Source organism: Echinops telfairi, unplaced genomic scaffold, assembly GCF_000313985.2.
Source record: "Echinops telfairi isolate 266 unplaced genomic scaffold, ASM31398v2 ScPeMD7_7467;HRSCAF=8505_0, whole genome shotgun sequence".
NCBI classification, from domain to species: domain Eukaryota; kingdom Metazoa; phylum Chordata; class Mammalia; order Afrosoricida; family Tenrecidae; genus Echinops; species Echinops telfairi.
This window is the reverse complement of record NW_022111367.1, coordinates 13,299,340-13,326,716: the sequence shown is the minus strand read 5'-3', so window position 1 is coordinate 13,326,716 and position 27,377 is coordinate 13,299,340. Positions and strand designations below refer to the sequence as shown.

The 27,377-nt window shown below is 38.0% G+C and overlaps 1 protein-coding gene across 3 annotated transcripts in view; it reads right to left on the bottom strand.

Moving 5' to 3' along the window:
• TPP2 (tripeptidyl peptidase 2) overlaps positions 1–27,377 on the bottom strand; it is a 123,243-nt gene that overhangs the window by 69,991 nt on the left and 25,875 nt on the right. For all 3 annotated transcript variants that reach the window (XM_030888428.2, XM_004704292.3, XM_045283757.1), the window contains exons 5-15: positions 23,411–23,535; positions 20,996–21,159; positions 17,055–17,209; positions 16,019–16,095; positions 12,715–12,842; positions 11,015–11,114; positions 6,435–6,583; positions 3,757–3,872; positions 3,082–3,250; positions 2,109–2,266; positions 1,165–1,241 (exon numbers count right to left, since the gene is read on the bottom strand). In XM_030888428.2, the coding sequence (XP_030744288.1) occupies positions 1,165–1,241; positions 2,109–2,266; positions 3,082–3,250; positions 3,757–3,872; positions 6,435–6,583; positions 11,015–11,114; positions 12,715–12,842; positions 16,019–16,095; positions 17,055–17,209; positions 20,996–21,159; positions 23,411–23,535 (1,418 nt within the window). The remainder of the gene's footprint in view (positions 1–1,164; positions 1,242–2,108; positions 2,267–3,081; positions 3,251–3,756; positions 3,873–6,434; positions 6,584–11,014; positions 11,115–12,714; positions 12,843–16,018; positions 16,096–17,054; positions 17,210–20,995; positions 21,160–23,410; positions 23,536–27,377) is intronic.

Below are 27,377 nucleotides of genomic sequence, written 5' to 3'. Positions count from 1 at the left end.
GTCCAAGAAAAGCTGGGGAAGGAACAGGGTCAACTGACTGGATAGGACAAAGTAATATTGTCAAAATACCAAGAGGAAAGCTAAATTATCCTATAAATTATTAGAAACTTTGGCAGAAGCAGATCCAGCATACAATCAGGTATTGCCACTTTGACAAGGAACAGCATGGCTGACTACATGGCACTCTAAAATTCAAGCTAGGAGAAGCACTAAGACCAAATCCACACTACCTGGTTGTGGCCCAGTAATACTAGTTACACCACACTACTTTCCTTTGTAGTCACTAAAAACTAAACTAAGGTGACCAGATGTCCTGCTTTTGGTGGGACAGTCCCGATTTTTAACAATTTTTCCCACGTCCCGCGGTGTTTTAAAAAAGTCCCAATTTTTGGAAAGAATGCACGACTAGCTAGGGTATACAGTTTTTGGCTGCCACGTGGCTATTTTGCCAGGATATGAGTTTTAGCAATGGTGTCCTGCTTTATCAATGTTAAAATCTGGTGACCTTAAACTAAACCAAGCTCGCTGCCATCGAGCTGGTTCTGAATTAGAGCGGCCTTAACTCTTCAGGGAACTGAGCAAGCGTATAGGACAGGGTAGAACTGCTGACTCACAGTGACTGTGACTTTTTAAGGGAGTAGAGAGCCTAATCTTTCACCCTTGAGAATGACTGGTGGTTTCTTTTTTTTTTTAACATTTTATTAGGGGCTCATACAACTGTTATCCCAATCCATACACACATCAATTGTGTAAAGCGCATTTGTACATCGTTTCTCAAAACATTTTCTCTCCATTTAAACCCCCGACATTAGGTCCTCATTTTTCCCCTCCCTCCCCGCTCCCCGCTCCCGCATGAGCCCTTGATAGTTTACAAATGGGTATTTTGTCATATCTTGCCCTGTCCGACTTCTCCCTTCATCCACTTTTCAGTTGTCTGTCCCCCAGGGAGGAGGCCACACACAGTTCCATGCAATCGGTTCCCTCTTTCCTACCCACTCTCCCTCCACCCTCCCTGTTTTGCCACTCACACCACTGGTCCTATAGGGCTCATCCATCCTGGATTCCCTGTATTTTCAGTTCCTATCTGTAGACTGGTGGTTTCTAACTGCTGACCTTGAGGTGAGTAGCCCAGCATAACCAAGATATTAACAAATTGCTACTTACTTTGCTGCTATAACTGCAGTTATTGGAACTCTGAACAGAGGACCTGCATTAGGGGAAGCTATATCATAGCCACATACCTTGAAAAAAAGAATGTTAAGTTTCAGTATCACTAAACAAACTAAAAACCGTTCCAAGAATAGGGAAAAATCCAATCTATTAACAGATTCTCTTAATATTAGAGGTCCTAAGCATAAGCTGACATCAATCTTCGATATTAGATCATATAATTGAAAGCAATTACACCCCACCGCCGCCCCCACAATCCCAGTGAGTCAATCCCAATTCATAGCAACCTCTATTGTCTCTGAGGCTATAAATCTTCATGGGTGCATACAGCCTCATCTTTCTCCCTTGAAGAAACTGGTGGATTTAAACCCCCGAACTTCTGGTTAGTAGCCTAATGCTAGCAGGGCTCCTTATATAGCACTAGTCTGGTCAAACATATATATTACAACCCTTGACAAATTTAAGAGTAATAAGTAAATTTAGAGATTACTGCACCACGAACTGCATCTTAATTACTTTTGAGTGAACATGATTATAAGTATTACAAACAACCAGCTCTAAGGAGGGTGACGCAGGATTACTAGTAGTAATTCTAAGCCTATCTACATTGACCCTTTGTTTATCAGATGCCTTTTTACAAGCAAAGTGCAAAGAAGTAACTTGTAGTCTGAGTTTAGTGGAGGGAAAAGCAAATTACAAATTAAAGGGAGCTCTCATTAAGGAGGTTTTGCTGTGTGAAGAGGTAACTATTTCTTTTCCTTTCTCCTCTTCCTACTACACAACATGATATTCTTCAAACACCCAACAAAAGAGCAATATGAGCAGGTATAAAAATAATGTTTCTTAACAAGAAAATACAAATGAATTTTGTATAGATTACCTTACATTTTCAAATATTTTAAAGAGCATAAAATATAAATATCAACATAAACGAATACCTCTGTATAATGCAATCCTTCTCGCAAGCCCCTGGGATCCACACGTATGTTTATATGTCTGCATTGATTCATAAGCTCCAAATGGCTAGGACATTGAACCCAAGAAGAATTTGAAGTTAAAGCTAAATGAAGCTGCAGGGATATTTTTTCAGAGTTTTCTGAAATTAAAAAAGAGAAAAATTCACATTTTTTTCCCTCTTCATTTTGAAAGGCTGTATTTTCTGTCAATAAAATTTGGCAACTAAGTTTGGTTTCAATTGCCAACTATACTGTAAGGGAGTTTTCAAAACACAGCGTAAATAAAAAGTGCAGGCACTCCTCTTTACATTTTCGTATACAGATAATCCATTCTGTACTTTCACCAAACACCGCTACCTCCCTTAAAATACGGTGTTAAATATTGTTCATTTCAACATGCTGTAATTGAGCCAATGAATTGTAATTTGTCCTGGTTGCTTCTGCTCCTCAGTCTCTAACCAAATTTAAACCTGATCAACCAAATCCACAGTCATCAAATTTATTCTGCATCATACACCTTATATAGGGTGTTGAGATCTGTACATCTTTATGACAACAGAGAGCCTCATCTTTCTCCCATGGAGGATCTGGTGGGTTTGATCTGCCAACCTAAGTGACTGGAAGTCCAATGCTTACCTGACAGAACCACTAGTGCCCATTCCAAATAGTCAAAGTGGAGAGAAAAGTAATTTGATGTTTTATTGTCCACAATTTAAGAAACTTATAAGTCACTACAGGCCCATTAACTTGCCAGATTTTAAGTGAATTGTTATACTGGAATCCCTAACTGCTCTCATGTTTTCCTTAAAAATCTAGAGTTTAAAATACCAATGTAAAGACGTGCATTAATGCTTTCTTTTTTAGAACATTAACCCTAACAATATCGCTCTGTTTTAAATATAGTCATCAAAGCATACACTTGAATGCTTCAGTTTACAAGCATTTTGTTATTTACCTGTATTCTCTGGGAATATGGGTTCAATGCCAACACCATGATCTGAAGGTGCAGCCACTTGAATAGAATCTCGGAGGTAGATGCCACGGTTATTTCCAACAGTAACAGTAAAACCTAATTTATTAGCAAATGATGTGTTCTGAATGAGGTAGTCATAGGCTTTATCAACCTAATTAAAAAATATAAACAGTGAGATATAAAAATGTTCATTGCAATTACCAAATTACCTCCGTAACAGCAACAGCAGGAAAATCTGGTCTTCCACTTAGCCCTTTACACTACATGGTAATCCCAACGGGCAAATCAACTTTTTCAGAGAAAACAGTGGTCTAATATACCAGTTGACTCACCTTCCCTTCTCCATATTCATAGTTATTCCCAAGTGATCAAATCTAGGAGTTGGTCCACATGCCACGATGATTTGCCAGATTCTACCCTCTCACTCCTGGCCTTGGATTTTCAACCACCATACATTCAACATCTATTATTTTAATGTAACAAATTTGGAATAACTACAAAATCAGTTTTTATATGCACTTTGTTTATACACAAAGACTACAATGGGCACAAATCTAAACTTTAGGTAAAATTAGTTTTGTTCGAATAGGAAACACCACCTACAAGTATCTAAAATATGTTAGATTTACAACTCATTCTCCATTCAAGCAAAAATACCTGAATAATACCATGTCCTTGGGCAAATACTTCTATATTGTCAGCCTTGACTGCAGTGTTTTCTAGAGCTCTTCTGACTGAATGAACTGTGTAGTTAACATCATTAGCTTTCAGACCTAGTGTTAAAGGACAAATGTAGTATTAGAGATCTTAAGAACTAAAAACCTTTTCCCACCCATTCAAATGCCTGGCATGTTTATTCCCTGCTTTTATTTAATTCCTTGCTTTTAATGTTTTGTTGTTGTTATTGTTATGGCACTTATTCTTATTTAAACAATCTAATTCAAATGGTTTGCATCACATAAAGATTTCATTCAACCTAAAACCCCAAGCCCCCTTATGTAATGGCATTAATGCTGACCATGAATAGGTAGTTTAAATGTAGAAAATAGCTACACGTTAATAGAGAATGTTGAAAACTAGGATAAAGTGGCAGTTTAAAAAATACTGTTGAACAATAATATGGTGGCTGGCAGGGACTTTCATCAGCCTGGTGGAAGACTATAAACACTAAGGGGACTTAAAACAAGAGAGATAGAGACGCTTCACCACAGACCAATGAAATTGAAATCTTTGAGCACTTGATCCCACGCATTAGGTTTACTTAAAAATTACCAGGGCAAAGTCAGAAAGTGAACTAAATTACTACATAAGCATAAGCAAGAACTATAAATCTTGGGTTAATAAATGGCTACAATAGTGATAAAAGTAATCTATCATCCCTATCCTACTCAGAGTACATTAAACATGTAAACAACACTATGATACAGTAAGAGTCCATCAAGGATTGAAATTTGGTAAGATAGAAGCCATAAAAGGTTAAGCTGTATAAGAACTGATAAGACAATTTTGATCTTTAAGACTACACAGGAGTTTGCCAGGACAATTGACAGATAAAATAGAATTCAAGAGGGAGAACAGATAAGAGCAATAAGAGATCATGGAGTATTTGGTTAAGCTGATTAAAACTAGAAATGGGGCAGGAAAATCACATTAGGATCCATTCTAACAGTTATTTTTAGAGTTTGTACCCATCCTGATAAGTATTGTGGTTTGGAAAATAAGTAGTAAATAACTACTTGTTTGCGTTCAGAAGCATTGGTGTACATGTATCTACCAACCAGGAAAACACTTGGTGGATAAAGGGTTCTGCTAAGGATTGAACTAAGGTAATGGGGAGGGGAGGCATTTGTGAGGTCTGATCTCTACAAGAGCCTGGCTCCCTTAACTCTAAACGAGTCATAGTCAAGCCACATGCCACCATACTTAATACTGTCATTCTTCTATGTTCCTCACTCCAGAAATTCTGAACCTTTTTGCTTCAGTTTGCTCAACAGCTTTAATTCACTGTCATTTAACTATGTTTTATTTTGTTCATAGAATCCCCCAACTGTAAGGTAAACCCAGTATGGCAGATATTTTTGGTGTTTTAGTCATATATGCAGCTCCATACCTCAGAGTGCTTAATAGTCATTAATAGTAGACCAGTACACACCCAGCAAATTTATCTGCTCAATATGTGAATAAATGTATCCAAAATAACAGTCAGCAAACAATTAAATTCTACCTTAAATTTTACCTTGATGCCAAGACTACCCATTCTTTTTTCTTTTTAATTGTTTTATTAGGGGCTCATACAATTCATATCACATCAATTGTGTAAAGCACATTTGTACATGCATTGCCTTCATCATTCTCAAAACATTTGCTTTCCGCTTAAGCCCCTGGAATCAGGTCCTCATTTTCCCCCTTCCTCCCCACTTCCCTCTCCCTCATGAACCCTTGATAATTTATAAATTATTATTTTGTCATATCTTGCCCTGTCTGACATCTCCCTTCACCCACTTTTCTGTTGTCCACCCCCCATGGAGGAGGTCACATGTAGATTCTTGTAATCAGTTTCCCCTTTCCAACCTACCCTCCCTCTACCATCCCAGTATCACCACTCACACCACTGGTCCTGAAAGAATCATCCGCCCTGGATTCCCTGTGTTTCCAGTTCCTATCTGTACCAGTGTACATCCTCTGGTCTAGCCAGACTTGTAAGGTAGAATTGGGATAGTGGGGGGTGGGGGTGGGGGTGAGGAAGCATTTAGGAACTAGAGGAAAGTTGTATTTTTCATCATTGTTACATTGCACTCTGATTGACTCGTCTCCTCCCTGAGACCTCTCTGCCAGGAGACCTCCAGTGGCCTACAAATGGGCTTTGGGTCTCCACTCCGCACTCCCCACCTCATTCACTATGGTAAGATTTTTTGTCCTGATGATGCCTGATACCTGATCCCTTCAAGACCTCATGATCACACCAGCTGGTGTACTTCTTCCATGTGGGCTTTGTTGCTTCTGAGCTAGATGGCCACCACTTGTTTACCAAGACTGCCCATTCTATCAAATTTTCTCACCATGAAAACTTAAGAAAACAAAACATCTGTCTGCAATAAGGTAAGAAAAATTTATCCAACTGTAGTTTTACAGGAGCACCTCCTTACCTTATCTTTTGGAACAAAGACTAATATAAATGACATTCAAAATCTGTTTTACAAAGTGACTTCTCATTATTAAAATTAAGATCCTACTGAAATACACATGTAGTAAAAAATAAAATCCACTATCACTTCATTTGAAATTTAAAAACAGTAATGAATCAAACCAGGTATTGGAATAACCAATGTCCTTACCTGAAAGTATAAGGGCAATGCCTCCACATGCATTAGGAGAAGACATAGACGTCCCATTCATTAGCTGAGTTCCTCTTAACGTCCAGTTAGGAACAGAAGCAATGGCTCCTCCGGGAGCACTGATGCTCACGCCGAGGGCCCCGTCAGCACTAAACGGAAAGCCATTAAAGTCTGCTCACGATGTGAGGATGCATAAGAAGGGTGCTGGTCAAATCAATTATACAATATTACGGATGGCTAGGAACCACTACAAACGACAAAAAGCCTCTTACAGAGAAATCGCTGTAGACAAAACAACAATGCACGTCTAGCACAGCTTTTATTTCCCTATTGTGAGGATTTCTTCTGTTTTACAATGTTTGCATATACCTGGGCTTAGGCACAAAAAGGCAAAGGTATGTATAACTACATATAACTTATAAGGGAAAATAAATGACACAATTCTTGTGAGTTTCTTTTAGTGATCTTGCTCAGATTCCTTGATGAATATACTGTATACACTTGGGTAGAAACCGACCCAATTATCAGCCAAGGCACCTAATTTTACCACAAAAACCGCACTAAAAATGTGCTGGAAAGCTCGGCTTATATACGGGTATACACGGTATTTCTCTTTTGTCTGCTCTAGGTAGAGGCTATTTTCTTTCTTTAAAAGTTAATAAGGCCAAAAAAAAAGTTAATAAAGCACTATGTGAAAGAAATATGAGGTATATATACTTGACATTTCAAAAAGGTAGTAAGAAACTGATAAAATTAAGTTTAATAATTTATTTCACAGCTCCAAAATGCTGTCATGTCAACATGCAATCAAATATATTAAAAAATGAGTCTACATTTGTTTTCTGGTTTTTAAAATCCAATATATAGTTCATGTTTTCAGCACACCTCAGGTCAGACTAACCTCATGTGTTATGTGTGGAGTACTGAACAATAAACTCCACGTGCTATGTGTGGAGTATTGAACAATAAACCCCAACGGAATTGCACAGGCAAGGGTTTGGGTTAAGTAAAGCCTGGGCTTCAAATATAGGAACCAAACAATGGAATACTACTACTTCCTCGATTTAAAAAACCAAACCTGTAGAGGTCAATTCTAGCTTACGGTACAGTGTGTGTGCACAGAATGGAACACTCCATCAGATTCACATGGCTCTGGCCTTTTGGAAACTGATTGTTAGAACTTTCTTCCATAGCATCTCTGGGATGACTTAAATTACTTGCCTTTGGGTTAATATGAAAATGCTTAACTGTATCCTCCTGAAAATAGTGGCCACAGATTTTGCACAAAGACTGATAAACTCGCTCTATACCATTCTTCCCACAAATGAATGAACAATTATTTGTCCTGACTAGGAATACTAGTGGCATTTGATTCCATAATTCCAAAGAGCTGGCAGCGATGCAAGTCATATCGTCCTGCTCAATGGTACTGGGTTGGCAGCGCCCCTCCAAGTGAATACCTCCAAGCAGATCTCGACCAAACACCTGTGACCCTATAACGAGGTTCACACTGTATTTCAAAGGTGACAAAAGTAGGCTATAAAAGTGCCTGAGCCGTGTGATCTCCTATGCGTGCATAGAGAAAAACTAAAAGGGGATTCGACAATATGCCACCAAAGTATAAAGTAATGAATTTAGAATGATTTATATATTCTTCCTTATACTGTCTATATTTCTTAACAGTTTCACAATGAGCTTTTTTATTTTACCACTGGGAAAAATATGAGAAATGTCACTAATTCCAACTGACTATTCATTATTGTTCTGTTAGTATTCTACTAGCCTGCTAACGCTGCTTTTCATAAAGTAGTTATAGAAATTACTATTTTAAAAACAGCATTCCATGAAATAGAAACTATTACTTCCTTCAAAATACACATTTTTCATTATTAACTTGGCTAGGTTCTGAAGACTAGCTCATAAAGTATAAATGGAAAATGGCTGTATTAGATCACAAAATGGAGGATGATTATGTCATTTTATCACTACGTAATTATCAAGTTCACTACATCACCGCATAACTGCCAAGCCATGGAGAATCACAGCTTAGCTATGGTGACCCCCAACTAGCCAGTATCACGCTCACCTTGCACTACAGCTTCAGTATTGACGATGTCCATCACTAATGTGCAAACTAGACAGCAGATTCTTTACTATTGTCATAAATACAAAGTATCAAGTAAAATAGTCCATCTATAAGGAATAAAACTTACTGCTCTCAAGTGGATTCTGACACACAGTGACCAGAAATGGTAACAGTAGAACAGCCCTGCGGGTTTCCAAGGCTATGTATCTTGACAGAAGTAGAAAGCCTCATCTTTCTCTGGCTGAGCAGCTGGTGGTTTTTAACTACTGACCTTGAAGCTAGCAGTCCCAAATGTAACCCACTGTGCCTGCAGTGCTCCTTAAATGAGGAATAAGTACAAAATCCAAACCATGTTTCTACAGATTCTACTTGATAATCGGTCACATAGTAACCTTACGTGACAGGGTGGGACTGTCCAGAGTGTCCTAGGCTGAAATCTGTATGGGAGCAAAACTGCTGGGTCTTTCATTTTGAGGAGTAGCTGGTAAGTTCTGGCAACCTTTCAGTTAGCAGCTAAATGTTCTAACTACCGAGTCACATCTCAACTCACTGTTACTGAATCCATGCGGACTCACAGCCACCATATAGGATAGGGTAGAACTGCCCCTGTGGGTTGTTGAGACTCTTAAGTGTTTTCAGGAGTAGAAAGCCCCAGCATTCATCCGTGGAGCATTGGGTGGTTTTGAACTGCCAACTTTGTGGGTGGCAGTCCAACTCATAACCACCACACCACCAGGGCCCACTTATATTGTGCCACCTGTGATGCTCCTTAAATAATCATTAGTCGATGTTTTCTATTTTGTAGCTTATAATTAAAATCAGTTACAGTATTCGTCCATGTTTTTAATATATTAAATATGAATAAAATTCATGATTCTACTTCAAGCAATTAGTGAACTATTATCAGCTTTAATACAATTTTACCCAATTCATTAATTCCTTTTTTCTTGAAATAAATTTTTTAAATGTGAAATAGGCAGATAAGATGGGCAAAGTCTAATTTAAATACTAGTACTTTTTTATACTGACAACAAACCTTAATATTTTAGATCACTTTTAGAAAATAATAAATTTAATATTTATTTTATTGGGGAAAATATAAAACATAAACCTAGGCTCAGTTTGACTTTTGCATCTCATTGCTCTTCTTTAGTGGCATGGGATTGTAGGCTAGCTAATGGAGCTGATGCGGGCGATTTCTAGTGTTGCCACAAGGCAAAACATAGTGACCTGCACATTACTGTTTTTCATAACAAAAAAACATAGCCAACAATTGAAATATATATATATATTTTAACATATTAAATTACTTAGAGAAGACTAAGAGAGTAACTATAGCATGGAGGATTAAATTTAGCTTATATTTGACCTAAAACTAAAGAATGTTTCTAAGTGTATCTTCAAATTAAAAAAACAAACTTTTCACCACTAAATGAAATTTGACCTTTGGTGTTCCTGTGTCTTACAGAGCATGAGACTTTCTTGGCAATGATCTTGGTGAAAGAGTACCTGGGTGGCACAACGATTCAATGTTCAATAGCAGAGAGGTCGATGGTTCAAGTCCACTCAGAAGAAAAACCCAGTGTACAAGCCTTTTGGAGCAGTTTGATTCTACATTCACAGGGTCACCGCCCTCATGCTGATCATGGGGTCTTTCTTCTGCAGTGGGATTAAGCAGGTGTGGCCAACTTTAAGGCTAGCAGCCAAGCACCAATCTTATTTTCCATTCTCTCTACTATCTAATTTTACAAGGCCTAGCGTTGGGCTGCTCAGCACAAACGTCAGCAGTTTAAAACCACCAACTGCTCCACAGGAGAAAGACAAGGCTTTCTAGCATTGTAGAGAGTCAGTCTTGGAAACCCACAGGGGCAGTTCGACTATGCCCTGTAGAGTCGCTGAGTCGGAACTGACTTGATGGCAGTTGAGTCTGTTTTGTTTTATGAAGTCGCACAGTGATTAAAGCAACTCAACTACCAACCAAAAAGTGGCAAGTTTAATCCAGCAGGCACTTTATATAAGAAACATGTGGTAATCTGCTCTTGTAAAGATTTCCACAGCCTTGGAAAATCTTTGGTGCTCTTCTACTATCTTGTATGGTGAGGATGTTGGAACTGCCTGAACACTAATGGGTCTGTTTTGGGTACACATTTTACATTTCAAACCAACCAACCACTAGTTATCTCACTAAGTACTGTTTATCATTGGGCCCACAGCAGTCTTGGTATACAGAACTCCTTTTTCTATCTGAATTCAAGGTCTATTCTCTTTACAAAATTAACTTCAAAGAACTAAAGGGAAGAGTTAAAATAGTACTTATTTTTTCAACAAGTACATGTAACAAGAAAACGCCTGCATTTTATTTCCCTAATATCTGTTAGCCTGACATAAAATTACTGACCAAAATAAAAATACTTCAAAAGTGAAAATCAAAACAAAATGATCTAAAACTCTACCCCTCCCAAGCACGGTAGTCTAGATACTATCTTCAACCTACCTCGGGCCTCTAGAAGACCAAGTATATTGGTTTGCAGGCAATTTCTCTCTCAAAGAATACTCAGCAACCATCATATCAGGGGAAACATAAGCACCAACACCTATGGAATGAATTTAATCATTTAACAAAAGAAACACAATACGGATCGTAATTCTAAATTCACTTTCCTTTAGCTATATAAATCACTTGATTTCCTTATACCTCAAGTTTCTGTTTTGTAAAATGGAGCAATAAGAAAATACATTAAATGTGTGCTTATTTTGTAGCAGATACCATGTATGCATTAAGTGCTTTCTTTTGAATATTTATCTACTTTCTAAATTACTCAAGAGACTAAAGTCACTAAGTTAGATTAAATCTAGTAATGTATATGTACAGGGGGGAAAATGTGCTTTCAATTAGCCAGTGTAACTTAAAACTTTGCAAAACGCCAGGCATTGATTCGTTTACTTTTTAAATGACCACTGTATCCAAAACTCTACCTATAACTTTCCATGGAGTTAAAAACAGGAACAAGAAGTTTAAAACTAGGCAGCTAACCTTATCTTTAACTTACCTATAATTTAAATCACTACAATTTAAAGAATAATCAATTAAGACAATGCTACAGAATTCTAGGATAAACGGGCAAATGCCGACAAGTTCTACTGAAATATTGCGGCCTTTAAGAGACCAAATTCAATCCCTTCATTTCAGAAGTTTGGATACTGTGTAGAGAAGCTAAAAAAAATTTATGAAACATACACAATGAGTGGTAGAGGCAAGACTTAAAATACAGGTATAGCTCTGGTGGCATGGTTAAGGTGACCAGACGTCCCGATTTTTAACGAGTTTTCCCGCATCCCACGGCGTTTTTAAAAAGTCCCAATTTTTGGAAAGAATGCACGATAAGCTAGGGTATACGGTTTTCGGCTGCCATGTGGCTGTTTCACCAGGATATGAGTTTTATCTATTGTGTCCCACTTTTTTCTTGCTTTACCAGTGTTAAAATCTGGTCACCTTAGGCATGGTGCATTACTCATTCGGCTGCTACCACAAAGTCAGCAGTTTGAAACCATTAGCCACTCTGTAGGAGAAAAAGGAGGCTTTCTACTACTAGAGTGTAAAGACTTAACGTCTGAACAACCCACAGGGGCAGTTCTATTTTGTCCTCTAAGATCTCTGAGACTCAGAATTGGCTCAAGGGCAGTGCAAGGGAGAGGTATCAGCTCCTTAATTTCTAATGCTTTATTCATTAAATGAATGACTTCTAAGTGTATGTTTTAGAAGATTTAAAGTCGATTTAAAGTAAGGATGTTTTAGCAGATTTAAAGTAAGGATGCTGCCACATAAAATTGAAATTATTTTGTAGAACTTGAGATAAAATTTTCAGCGATTTGGGCATAATTGAAAGCAATAAAACATTAATCTTATGTTCACTTTACCTGGAAAGTTCTTCCCTTGTTCATTCTATCTACTGAAATCGTCTTTCCTCTATCTTTTCCATAAGTCCTCATCTCAAATTAGAAATGAATTACTCTGCTCCATTTTAAATTAAAGTATATAAAGCTCAGCTCCCTTATTAGATGTTTGTTCTCTAAGGGCATACTTTAGGTCGCCAAGCATGCTGACAGTAAAGATAGTAAAGCATATAATATTTACTTAACTGGGTTTATGTTCACTTGTTTTGTTTTTAATTATTTTTAAGAAAAGGAACCAACCTATCACACTTGATGTAGTTCCACCTGGGCAGCCTACTGTAGAAAGGCATGGGCCATTATTTCCAGCACTCGAAACATAAACAATATTATGTTTCCACACTGCTTCATTAATTACCTCACAAATTCGCCTGAAAGAGAAAAAGAATTGCTTTGAATAGACGATACAAATTTGTTCTTTCTTTCAACAAATATTGTACTATGAGAAGATAGTCTCAAATGTTTTATAATAAAATGTGAAATGCAAGAAGTAGAATTAGAATTAAACAGTGGCTTTAAACAAAGAAGCATGTATAAGAAAAACACAGGGAAATTCTCACATTATAAAAGTTTAGCCTTTATTATACTGTTCATAATTGCAGACTATGGTGTAAATGTTAGGTAACTACGTGTTGGCATTCCCTCATGGTGGAATGTGACAGAGCCACACTCCGTGACACACCTCAGCTGAGTTTTACTGTGGGGAGGGGTATATAGAGGCAAGGTTAAATGTGGGGAAATGCTCGTTCAAAAGTGAACATATGTGGGAAAACATGCTACCTGAAAGCCAAACCTAAAAGAAAATATTCAAATATCAGCAGGTAATATGTGGTTTTATTTCCATATACTATCTAAAGTAATATATTCAGAAGATTTTTCAGTTGATTCCTATAAACATTTGTGATTACAAACCAATTGACCAAAAGAACTCTGTCTTTTGTGGCAAGAGTAAAGGATAAGGAAACCAAGAATACGTTAGGAATAAAACATTTTAACACATACATTTGGTGAGGGCCTGTCAGCAAACATGAAACATTTACTGAGATTAAAAGACACAGATACACCAGGAAGAAGAAAATAGAAACAACATAAATGGGCTTCAGAAAATATGGGGCAAAATCCATTACCTTTTCATTCCATTGTTCCATGAACTTTTAAAAATCTTAGTATAATGAAAGGAGCCTTGGTATAGTGGGTTACTAACATGAAGGTCAGCAGTTCAAAACCACCAACCTCTCCAGGACTCCATTAGAGAAAGGTGAGGCTTTCTACTCCTGTAGAGTTGAAGTCTCAGAAACCCACAGGAGCGTTCTACCCGTACCGTAAGATTACTACTGAGCTGAAATGGACTCAGTGGCACTGAGCTGTATAATAAGGTACAAGGTGGCGAAAGGCCACTCCAAAGTCACCCATGTGCACATCTGAGTAAGAAAGGAGTACAATGAAAAGGTGACTCTAAGAGGGATAAATAAGAAGGAAATGCACTTAGGTAGATAAGATAATGAAAGAGAAGGGGCAAGGTTACACTAAAACATGAAATGACTAAAATGAGAGAATGCATGTTACAAATGCAATGATCTCTTACAAAAAGCCTAGAATCCCCTCTGATCATTGATTAGAAATATGAATAGCCTTGCTATCAGACAGAGTGCAGTGGAAAGTGGACTAATAGATATAATTAGGTTAAAATTCAAAACCTTATTATTTGTTCTGCCCTTTGACCCATTTTAAATTTGTTCTAGCTTTTATTTTGTTGTGTTATCTTTTCAACTGAGGTTTATCTATGCTTTACTTTGTTATTGAAGTTTATTTTTTCTTTTTGTTATTATGTTTTTCTGTACCTGAAATCTAGAATAGGTAAGAATAGAGAGAGTGTAACTGGATAAATAGTCTAATAGTTTCTTAGGGTTATGGGAGGAGAGGTTAGGGTTAATTGAGGAGCTAATAATGAGTACAAGAAAGAAGAAAACTTTCTATAATTTATTTAAATGATGAATGCACATTTTTTAATATGCTCAAACTATTGAAGAATATGGTATGTGAATTATTTGTCAATACAACTGTTAAAATTTTAATCTAAAAAAAATCTGTTACTATGCCATAAATAATATAGAGATGCAAACAAACTCTTTTACTAGACAATAAAAAACAAAAAATTTAGTACCAATTTCCTGAGAAAATCAATTACTTGGTAACAGCAAACCACATGATTTTGGTTGGCAAAATTTCCACAATAATAGGACTTTATATATATATATATATACATGTAACTTGGTGGTGAGAATGACAAAGAATGATCTAAAGTAAGTAAAAATTCTAAGTAATTTAATAGTTTTATTCAAAGTAAGATATTATAATAATTTCAAATAATTATTATTATGAGAAAGAAAAAAAGGAGGTAATGAAACGTTGCAGCCTTGGCATGCTGAAATGGTTAACCTGCTTGGCTCCACACCGAGGTTCTTCAGCGCAAAGGCTGGTTATCTACTTCTGACGCATCCGCTCGCGGAGGCCTGTGGAGCACACGTCTACCCTGACAAACCTGGCTCTGCTGAAATGGGAATGGACTCTGGGGCAACTAGGGGTGTAATTAACACAGGGCACGAGACATGTTATTGGATTGGCAGCAAAAGCCACTGGAGACATGAAGAGGAATGTTATCAAAGAGGGAGAGACCAGCTTGGAATGGGCTGAGTATACATAAAAGATGTAATAGTGAAACATACATAATAAGTTTTGTTGAAAAAATGAGTATAAAATGACAGTTTTTTGTTGCTTTTTAAAAGATAGATGTTAAAATATGCTTACATTTGCACACAAAAAAAGTAGTGTTAGGTTAGGTAGTAGGCAAGTAAGGGATGTCCCTTCTAAGCACTGTCATTTTCTCTGGAGAAGGAAGAGGTTAAGGTATCAGCTGAGGGAAAAAATGGGAAGAAGACTAAAAGATCTGAGAAGAGAAAAAAAAAGTATAAAACGTTTAGATAAGAGTGTGTGGGGTAAAAGCAGAACATGACCAAAAGACAATGAAAAACTTGAAACTCTGGTCATAAACTTAAAGGGACACGGAATGTTTCTGCAGAAGGGGGACAGTTGGGTCTCAGCAAAACTGCGCTTTTGTCAGAGATGTGCACCCGAAGACGAGTTTGGGATATTTATGGAATAAGTAAGTAAAATGATGGACCTTCGTATCAAAACTGGTTAGCAAGGAAGTGGGGATTTAGTGGGGCTGAGAGAAGACATCAATAATAATAAGAAAGCGGAGGCTCTGTAGACTGGAAGTGTCAGAAGAATTAACAGAATAAATGCTGCTGAAAAAAAACCCCACAACATTTGGGACAGAAATAAAAACGTCTAAATTGAGATTATCAGCACAGTCCAATTATTAGCATTGACAACATCAGAAATGTGACCATCCAACAGGGGCCTAGCGTCTAGGAGACTCCATTACCATTTTTTTATGATATTCCTTTTCCAGTGTGATATGCAACAGTTCGTCAAATGTGCAGTACTCTTCATTAGCTAACGTTTTATGGCTAAGAATACTCACCCAGAATTTGGCCAATGAGTCGCTTCACCATAGCTGTAGTTGACCAGATCACACTTATGATTTATAGCTTCAATCATCTATTAAGAAGATTAAGAATCTAGTTTAGACAGCAATTTTTATTTTACAGATAGATTAGCCACTAAAATCAAGGCACGCAATCCTATGGCTTAAATAACCCATCATATTCTAATTCAAAATGGATAAATTACTTCTCTACATGGTGACAACCTTAGGAGTCGGTAGTGGAGAGAAGGTAGCATACAAAGTACTCAAGGAAAAATAAAATTAGCATTTCAAGAACAGAATGAGGAAAAAGAAGCACAGATGAAAAATTTTACTAGATTCCAAACTGAGTAGAGTCAAGGTAAAAATAAAATCCATAGGTAAAAGTGGGAGTATAAAATGCTAGTTGAGATTTTAAGTTTCTCTCAGGCTATGGAGTCAAGTTTGCAAAGAGGCGTTTTGCTATGTTGGTTTGCTAAGTATCTCTGCGTTGCTTGCTACTAGGGAATTTACCACCCCCTCAAAAGCCCCACTGCCATTGAGTCAATTTCAACTCAGTGATGGTACTTTTGAGGCGTGTAACCTTTCCAGGCACAGAAAGCCTCATCTTTTTCCAGCGATGCAACTGGTAGAAGCTGAATGGCTGAAATTGTGGTTTGCAGCCCAATGCATAGCCCACGATGTTGTCAGGGCTCCAAGAAATGGTCAGGAGACAATAAGTCATTTTCATAAAAATTTAGCCAAAAAACTTTATCCTAATAATTTTGATCACACTCTCCCCCTCATTGTTTAAGGTCACCTTGTCCCTTCTCATCTTTCTTCATTGTCTTATTTACCAAAGTATATTTCTTCTTGGTCTTTGATACCTTCCTATAAAAATTTAAAATCAACTAATAATAAGCATTTTCCGTTTCAAAAAAAAAACCCTATACACTGACTATTGTTCAATGTGGTGTTGGTAAGCCGGGAACATTTTATATGCCTAAGATGATCATGAATCAATCATCTAAGCTGACGACTGAGAAATACTCACAGCTCTGATGAGGCCTGTGCCCGTTTCCATTGTGCTTAGTCTTGTATCCCCAATCTTGATGGAAAGAATTTGAGCACCAGGAGCTACACCATTCCGCTCAGGCTCTTCAGGAAAATGGCCAGCAGCGATACTAGCCACATGTGTCCCATGAGCTCCTAGAGATAAAAAATGGGAGAGGGAAGACTATGAAAGCATCCTCAGGCACTCAGTTTCAACCATTCAATTCAATCTATGTAATATTAATTAAGATAAAACCAACCAGCTTATCTCTCACTAATAATTTTAAAAATCAACTGTAAGCACTATTCTACTACTCACCCTCTTCACAATTCACGGTACCATTTAGACCAGTGGTTCTCAACCTTCCTAACGCTGTGACCCTCTAATACAGTGTCTCATGTTGTGATGACCCCCAACCATAGAATTATTTTCACTGCAACTTCATAACTATAATTTTGCTACTGTTATGAACTGGGCAATCCTTGTGAAAGGGTCGATCGGCCCCCAAAGGGGTCACGACCCACAGATTTGAGATTTAGACAGCGACCTCCAAGTGCTTGTGTACCTTTAGGTACACTATGCACAGTGAACAATACCAAAACCACAACTTTCTTTAACTCAAGGAGCTCATACAACTGTAAGGCAAAGTGTATACACAAAATCAATTATACAGGGCATAATAGCCAAAACGATCTCCTGCACTGTACAAAATCTGCAGGGATGAACTTGAAAGCAACTGGGCTATGATTCACAGCAAAGGCACAGTGAGCGATGATAAAGGTAGCATGTACTGTCCAAGGGCTGAGGCTAGACTGGTCTTTTCAATTTATAGGCAGAATCAACTGGATAGCCAAATGGTAAATAATTGTCTTGATTCTTTTTTTTTTAATTGTCTTGATTCTTATTGCATACTCCATAATAAAACAAAATTAATTTAGGATTGCTGATATAAATATGCAAGGAAAAATGTTTCCAAAAGACAAAATAAAAGCACTTCATGTACTTGGAACAGGCAAAGATTTTATAAATAGGATATAACAAAACAATAATTATAAACAGAAATATTGAAAGTAAACCGCATTAAAATTAGGAACATCTATTTACTGAAACAATATTAAGAAAATAAAAATCCAAATCACAAAGGCAAGTAATTGAAACTCACATAACTGACAAAGAACTTATACCAAAAAGCATCAAAATATCTGTGAAAAAATTCCTTGATCTTTTAATTACATTTTTCCATGACCTTTTTGAAGGCCCTAGCATATAAATGATCTTCCAAATACAAAAGGAAAGGGAACTCAAAAGAAAAATGGAGGTCACCTGGGAAGAACAAACAAAAGCCACAGGAGCTAACTACACAAGATTTCCAGAATGGCTCAAATGTTAAAGGCTGACTGACAATAATAGCACATGTCATGAGTAACACACACTCACGACTGACAATCTGGAAAGCTGAACACAGGTCCATCATACAGCCAGCATTCCCCTCTGACAGACATGCCTCCCAAAACATATGCACATATTTACTAAAACAACAACAACAAAAAACCTATACAAAAATGGTCATTGCTGCAAAAATTTGGAAAAAGAAAACAAGAACCAAAGATGCTTCAACAATACATGGGTACCTGGTATATTCAAAGAGTGAACTATTACACAGTAATAAATATGAACTAATTTTAAATACAAGATGGATTTCACAAAAATAAAATTGAATTAAATAAATCACACACAAAGGGATGGATATGTGTTCCTATTTACACAAGTTGAAAATCTTATTAGGTTTAACCATCTGAAACTGATAAAATTTGACCAATTTTGTCATATAAAAAAAGCAATAGCATATAGTTCAAACAAATGAGGTAAAAGCAATCAGGATCCTGGTTATTTGGGGGAGATTAGTAGAATGATGATTAGAAATACTTTATATCTTGAGCTGAGTGGTTACATACAGTTTACTTTGTGACAATTCAGTGAGAGCACATTTGTCATTTTTTATACTTTTTAAATATATGCTATACATCGGTAAAGTTAAAACTACCACCACCACAATCCCAAAATAAAAAACGCATGTACGCATGTGTAGACCCCCCCACCCCCAAAACCTCCACAGGCTTTTATTTTTAGCAAAAAGGGTTTTAAAGATCCAAGTAGAACTATCCCACTATAAGCGAAAGACAACACAAGTCCAGTGATGAGTGACACCTGAATTCAGCCCTAATGTCTGGGTGCCAACAGGAGCTTTAGGGACAGTGAGAACACATGACAGTTTTAGTTGGGCCTCTTGCAGTGCTGGGAACTCACTGATAGCATGCAAGAAACATAGGCCCATGTTGCCAAGTCTTCCTCTGTAATTTTATTCACCACTACCCAAAAGTAAAATTTGGATTTTAATGTGATCCTTTCTCATGCCCAAGATACATTTTGTCACCACTATACACAGTGGGAAGTGTGAATAGCTAAAATGCTGGCAATGACACGGAGCAGCTGTAATTTCACACCGTGCTGGTGGGAGTGTAAAATGGTATAGATGCACTAAAAACGGGCACTTTTTAAAAGGGAGATAAAGAAAACATGCCATGCCGTGTCAATTCTCCTAGCTATCTGCCCTGAGGAAGTAAAAATACACTTACACATAAAAACTCCCACATTAATATAAAAATACTAATGTTCACTGATCAATGAACAAAATTATTCTATCATATTGTGGGCACTCATGACAATATGGATTTAGCAATAAGGAACAAATGATAGAGAACACAAATGAATCTTGAATCTGATGATTTAAAGCCAAGTCAAAAAAATTAAAATACATACATAATAGAAACACAAAATTCTAGAGAACACAAACTGATCCAGATCGGTAAGCAGCAGACTCATGGTAATCGAGGACTGGGGAGAGGGCTAGGTTATAAATGCCTGCAAACCTTTGAGGGTGATGACATGCTCACCGTGGCCTTGGCTGTGGTTTCAAAGCTGTATGCACATCAAGACGTACCAAACTGTGTGTACATGTGTACAGTCGCTGTCCTTTGGTCGACCCCAACAAAGCCGGCGGAGGAAGGCTTGCAGAGTTCAGGGGGAGTCCCTCACTCTCCTTTCTCTCAACGGTATCAGTACCCTAAAATGGAGCACAGTTTCTCCCCATCCCGGGGTTCACGTTTTACTATACAAACAGGCTTAATTGCGTGAAGTTGCCCAGTTTGTTTTCACTATTCGTCAAAATTGTATAGTATTATTTGGGATGCTTTAAAATTTTACATATACATATAATATAGTTTTTCATTAAGATTTGTATTTGAGATTTATGTATAAGGTATAATGCAAATTTATTTATTGTGACTAAAATAGATGATTCCCACAGTATGAATAACACACTAAAAATAATCTATTCCTTTGCTGGTGGGTAATTAGGTAGTTTATAATTTTTTGAAGTGAAGAACACGTAGTACCTTCTACCTGACTGCGCTCATTTCTTAAGAATGAATATTTGGGGGTGTAGTTACTTGTTATTCATAAGATTATGTTCATGGATTTCCTGCTGCAGGGCTATGATTGTATTCTTAGGAAGGATCCTATCTGGTTATGACAAAACTCACCACCTTGACTCCAAACCTAGTCCTTTAGTCAGAACCCTATGTTAAATCCTTTAAAAGTATGAATTTAACTATCCAACAAGTACTTAAGAAGCCATAGTGATACTGAAGCTAAAGCACCCAGATACAAGCCAAGAGGTGAGTGGTTTGAACCCACTTACCGCTCTATGGGAGAAAGGTAGGGCAATCTGTCTCTGTAGCGTTAGAGCCTAGAAACCATAGAGGGAAGGTTCTATTCAGCCCTATAAGATGACCACGAGTCAAAACTGACTCAACGGCAGTGAGTTTGTTTGGTACCACCTTTGGAATTTATCTTTAATTAGCAAATCTGAAACAGAATACCTCCACTGGTAACAATGGAAAGTAGGTTTCCGTCATCATATATATTAACGGAGTAATTCAACATCTCGGCTGTGCCAAAGGAGCCATATTCTTGGGCCTCTTTGTAGTTTCTCAATACAGTAGAACTACTCAAGTCCTCGCCTTCATTTGAATCAATGCAGGCTCTGTTAATTGAAAATAAATAGTAAGTATCAAAATTTACAAATTTTCTTACAGTTCGAAAGCTCATCTAGTTTCTCAGTTTTATTACCCAGTTTACTTCTACAACAATGAAAAGAATAACTGCCTAGTCTGATTGCTTTACTTCATACAATCATCAGTTTAAGTATCAAGTGAGATTACTTATAAGACCCCAGTACTTCAGTGAAACCACACGAAGGCCTTTGAAATCACTGTCCATCACAAAGTCTTAGGTGGAAAACCATCTGATCACTTAAGAAACTACAAACAACAGCTTGGCTTTACTTCCTGCTTGTTCTTTTAGTATTTTGCTTTTCAACAATTGACCCAGTCTCCCTAAAACTAGATAAGATTTTATCAAAGCGTGGTCCCATAGTTACACTTTCAGCTTCATGCAAACATTCCTTTTGCCCCAAACCATTTAGCACATAACAGTTCTATGATTCCTATGAAGAGTCTCTTTTCTCATTTTGACTTTTTAATTTTTAAAATATATTCCAAATACTTTAGACGATGTATTAAAAGTGAATTTAACAATATAAGAAAGCATACGTGAAATGCACATCTTTCAAAGAAAGGGTCACTATTATGTTTTAGCTTGTAGGCCTTTGTACATTTTTTAAATAAAAAGAATTTGATTCCATTAAATTGAAAATATTAATCATAATAGCTTATTAATTTAATAAAATTCTGTTTATTTTTGTGGTTGTTATACTAGGATAGCAAAGGCATTTCCCATAGACAGAGCTGGTAGCAGGCTCTGTCAGTTCTGAGTGACCGACATCCCTGTATGTGCAGAGTAGATAGAGGACTGCTCCCTCAGGCTTTCAGGCTCTGTGACTTTTTGGTAGCAGATCATCCAGCCTGTCCTCTGAGGCACCTCTAGGTAAGTTCAAACCATTAACCTTTGATTAGTAGTTGAGTGCTTAACCATTTGTGCCACACCACGCAGGGACAAACTACAAATTTGAAAGATCCCTAAAATAGTCAGTTTAAAACAATTTTAGGTATTCCTCAATGTGAGCCCAAAATGATTTATGCAATTTCAAAAAACAGACATGCAAACACAGCAAGGTATAGGAAACTGAACACTGATGGAAAAACCAGGCACAGAAAAAAAGGGCACATTAACTGGAATCAGGAGTAAAGCCTGTAAGTAAAATGTGTGCTAGCAAATCTCCCAAATTTGAAAAAGGGAGAAGCACATTTGGCTCTAACAATATGTATTATCAGCTACCACCCTTCTAGGAAATCACCGAATCATTGTTACATCTCTTTACTACGCTCACTTCTCCATTTCCACTGACTTTTTATCTAAGTCATAGGTTACCAAACCTATTTGGCCTACCACCCTCTTTCAGAAAAAAATCTACTTAGCAAACCCTCCAGCAATGAGAAACATTTGTACTATAGCCCACAATCCAGGGTAGTGTAAGTATCCTGCTTTGGTTCGGATGGTTCCAGCACCCACCAGGGGGTGGTAGTGCTCACTTTCGGAAACACGGATCTAGGTGATTAGCCTCTATTACCTGGATGATTGTGGCCATATTGACTGACAGCCCCACTTTGCCTTCACACTGTAGCAGTAGTGATTTCCAGTCTAATCATTCCTGACCCTTGCTTAGAACCTTCAAAGACTTTCCCTGATGCAGCATAAAGTTCAAACTTCATTAAGAAAGTCCCCCATCACAGTGACTCAGTTGACCTCCTTTCACCCTCCTCCTCCCATTACGCACTTTATACACAGGGTCACGTGGAACTTAGTTAGTTCATGCATGTTCTCTGAATCTTGTCCTACTTTCAACACCCTGCCCCCTTTTCTCTCCTTCAAGTCTTAACTTGACCTTTCTGGAAAATCTTTCTTGAGGCTAGATTGATCTGAATGTGCTCAACACAGGGATTCCGTAGAGTAGCGTCCAGAGTACATACCTGGTGCAAAGAAGGTACTCAACAAAACTTGTAAATGATGAAAGAATTACTGAGTCAACCGCTTTACTAATATTCTCATAGTAAATACAAAGACACACTTCACAGGCCAGTTTCTTCTAACTCCCAACAAAATGTCGGGACTCGATAGTATAAGCATAATTACTTCTGACCTCACGAACTCGAGAGGGTAACGACAATGTGGCATAAGGTTATAACTTTCTGAAGGTCTAGTTTGACTCTCGCATCGTCTGCTTCAGAGCAGAAAGAAACATTGTGTGCTGCTGCAGCTCCATAACCACAGTTTACCTCCAGGCTTCGCCATCGTTCCATACCAAGCAGTCATAGACGGGGCCAGGGTCACTAAATTTTTTTTCAAAAGAATTTAGTAATTCCACTTGACTTTGTAGCTCTTCTTTAATTAGTTTATTTGCCTAATAAATTAGAAAATACATTATTAGTAGTACATCTTGGTTCTTGAAAATATAAATTACATATAAAGAAGCAATGTGACCCAGTGGTATAATCATTTTACATTGGGGGAAAAATACAAGACATTTTTGTAGCTATGTAATTCATAGTTCAATTTAATGAAACATATACATTAATACATATGTATCTTTTAAAAACACTTCCTTTACTCCTTCTCATTCAGGGACTGGGCTCCATGTACCTTTGAAAAGACACTGCAGTATGTTGGAGACGTCGTTTGGTGAGGACATGTGGCCACAGACTTATAATCTGAATTACAGTTGTCTTCTGGTTAAAAATCATATTTAGAAATGATGCCATATAGCCTATTGTATTAAAAAGAGCTCTTGTATTTAGCTACTAACACTATAAACTGTTGCTTTATTGGCTAATGAGAACAAGCATGCACTAGTTCAATGGCACATTGATTCAACAAGGAATCCACCTTCTGGGTTAAATCACAATATCATTAATACTGTGTCGAATGTGAAACTAATTTCATCTTAAAATGTTCTTATTTACCCTTATCCCCATGCCTCTAGAGCAAATCCAACACAAGTGTTGGCGATGCATCAAAGAAAAGGATCCTGAAAATACGAGTGGGAACTACAAAGCAATTGGGAAGAGGGGCCATCAGGTATCAAAGAAGTGTTTGTTAGGCTACTGTCTGATCAATGACAATTTTGAAGGAAAAGGTGAGAATACGAACATGTGCAAAGCTCTGCCCTCACTAAGGTACGAATGCTGAGCAAAGTGATAATTTAATTATTAAAATGGAAAGGCTACTGATAATTTGGTTAGTGTTCCATGCTATCTATAAATTTGACTTGGAGTCTGATGTAGGTGCATATCTCACTCATAACTGTAGAGCTAATTTCCAAAATTAATTCTAAAACTAAAATTGATATTTTATTAGCACCTTTCCATTTCAAATGTATTTAGTAAACACACATAAATTAAAAAGCCATGAATCATCTCATTTACTTTAAAACTGACTTAAATGCAAGGGGCTTCAAAAAGTTCATGGAAAAATTCTGTGTGTTCTATAAACTGTTTGAATTCCCCTCATACACATGAGGATTTAATGAGATAAGTTAAAATTTATTTAGCTCCGTGGTTATGAATGAAAACAAGTCTTTTAAAACAAATTCAAGCACAAGCTACATAATGGATGCTCTCGTGTGTTAACCCAAAGCAACCCACAAACCAAAGCCATTGCCTTCCAGTCAATTCTAACTCACAGTGATCCTATAGGACAGAGAAGAGCTGAGTGTAAACTGCACAAAAGAAGCTAAACAAGCACAAAGGACAAGTATAACATGAGTCTACTAGGTAAGCACAAAAAATCCAAAAGGGGCCTAGGGAAGAAGCTACTGTATACAGACAGATGTCCCTGTGTTGAGGTCCAGGTAATATGGCGGGTCCAGACTAAACTCGGGGATACATATGGTAGCCCACTAAAAAGGAGGGTGGGGGGGGAAAGACATGGGTAGCAGAGGGAACGGGGCACTAATCCACCCAAGGGGAGGGTGTTGTTTATATCTCCACAGGAGAGGGAGAAAGGGACCAGACTTCAATCCGATGCTCCAAGAGAAGAATGCAGCACAGTGGCATGAATCAGGTAACCAATAGAGAGGCCTGAGGGACTGGCCCCATTACCAACTAAGTGGGCAGTTCCCCCTCCCCCCGGAAGAATTCATTTCAGAGGACAGCACTGAATGCACAGCTCAAGGAGAGGGACATGTCTGATCAGAGCACACAGGAGCAAAGGAGAGGGGAGGAAAAAAGAGTGAAGCACTTCCTGGCCCACCAAGCCCTGAGGACAATATCTCTACTCTGAGCAGCCAATGCGTAGAGAGGACCATAGGGCCGGCCTGACCAGGAGACAATGACGTTCGTCACTGACCCATAGCACTACCGGGAACAACACTGTAGACACATGATAGGAACTGTGCCTGCCCTGACTCCACCACACCAAGATGAGATGCTGGGGGCACCCAACAGGGCAGCAAGTGGAGCAGAGCAAGGAAGTCCCCAGGGAACACCAACAATAGACTGTGGGGCTGGGGCGTGGCACCCCATCAGACCCGACTGGAAAACACTCGCAAAGGACAACAAACAGACCTTGAACTATTTATAGGCGTTTTTTGTCATCGTCTTTTTATTGTTGTTGCTGCAGCTATTGTTTTATTTTCTACTGTTGCTTTGTTGTGCTTGGTCTTGTGTTTGTGCATATTGTAATCTCTGCGTGTCTATTTGGATGGGATAGGTGGGATAAACAAGCTGGAAGAGTGAACAACAGTTCCAGGGGAACATGGGAGAAGAAGAGGAGGGAGGAAAGGAAATGGGTGTTAACAAACCCAGGGACAAGGGAACAAGTGAGCAAAAATCAATGGCGAGGAGGTTGTAGGAAGTCTGGTAGGGCTTGATCAAGGGCAATGTAATTGAGAGGAATTGCTGAAACCCAAATGAAGGTTGAACATTATAGTGGGACAAGAAGAAAGTAAAAGGAAATAGAGGAAAGAAGTGGGAGGCAAAGGACATTTAGCGAGATCTATTTACAGCCATGTACATATGTAAATATATTTATATATGATGATGGGGAATGGATCTATGTACATATATTTATAGATTTAGTATTAAGGAAGCAGATAGACATTGGGCCTCTACTCAAGTCTTCCCTCAACGCAAGAACACTTTGTTCTAATAATCCGGTACTCTGAGATGCTCAGCTTCCCAAACACGATCACCGAAGACAAAGGAGATGCATAAGCAAATGTGGTGAAGAAAGCTGATGGTGCCCGGCTATCAAAAGATACAGCCTCTGGGGTCTTAGAGGCTTGAAGATAAACAAGTGGCCATCTAGCTGAGAAAGAACAAAGCCAACATGGAAGAAGCACACCAGCCCGTATTATCATGAGGTATCGATGAGATCAGGTGTCAGGCATAAAAAGACCCAGAGCAAAATATCATAATGTGAATGGGGGTGGGGGAGGGGGGTGCAGAGTGGAGGCCCAAAGCCAATCTGTAAGCAATTGGACATCACCTTACAGAAGGGTCGTGAGAAGACGGGCCGGTCAGGTTGCAGTGTAGCACCTATGAAACATACAGCACTCCTCCGGTTTTTTAATGCTTCCTCCACCCCACTATCATGACCCTAATTCTACCGCACAAATCTGGCTAGACCAGGGCATGGACATGGGAACACATAGAGCTGGAAACACAGGGAATATAGGACAGATAAACTCCTCGGGACCAATATTGAGTGTGGCCTCACCAGGAGGGTAAGGGGAAGGTCACAATGACCTACCTATAACCCACAGAGGGATGGACAACAAACAAGGATGTAAAGGGGGACATCAGACAGTGCAATACATGACAAAATAATAATAATTTGTAAATTATCAAGGGTTGATGGGGGAGGGAGGGGGGAAAGAGGAGTTGATATAAAGGGCTCAAGTAGAAAGAAAATGCTTTTAAAACTATGACAACAACATACGTACAAATGTGCTTGAGTCAATGGCTGTATGTATGGATTGTGATAAGAGTTGTACGAGCTCCCAATAAAATGATTTAAAAAAAAAGAAAGAAAAACACCTCTAAGAATGTGGAAATAGATATATGTGCATATATTTATAGGTTTAGTATTAAGGTAGCAGATGGACATTGGACCTCCACTCACGTACTCCCTCAATGCAAGAATACTTTGTTCAATTAAACTGGCATTCTATGATACTAACCTTCCTGACATAATTGCTGAAGACAAAGCAGGTGAATAAGCAAATGTGGTGAAGAAAGCTGATGG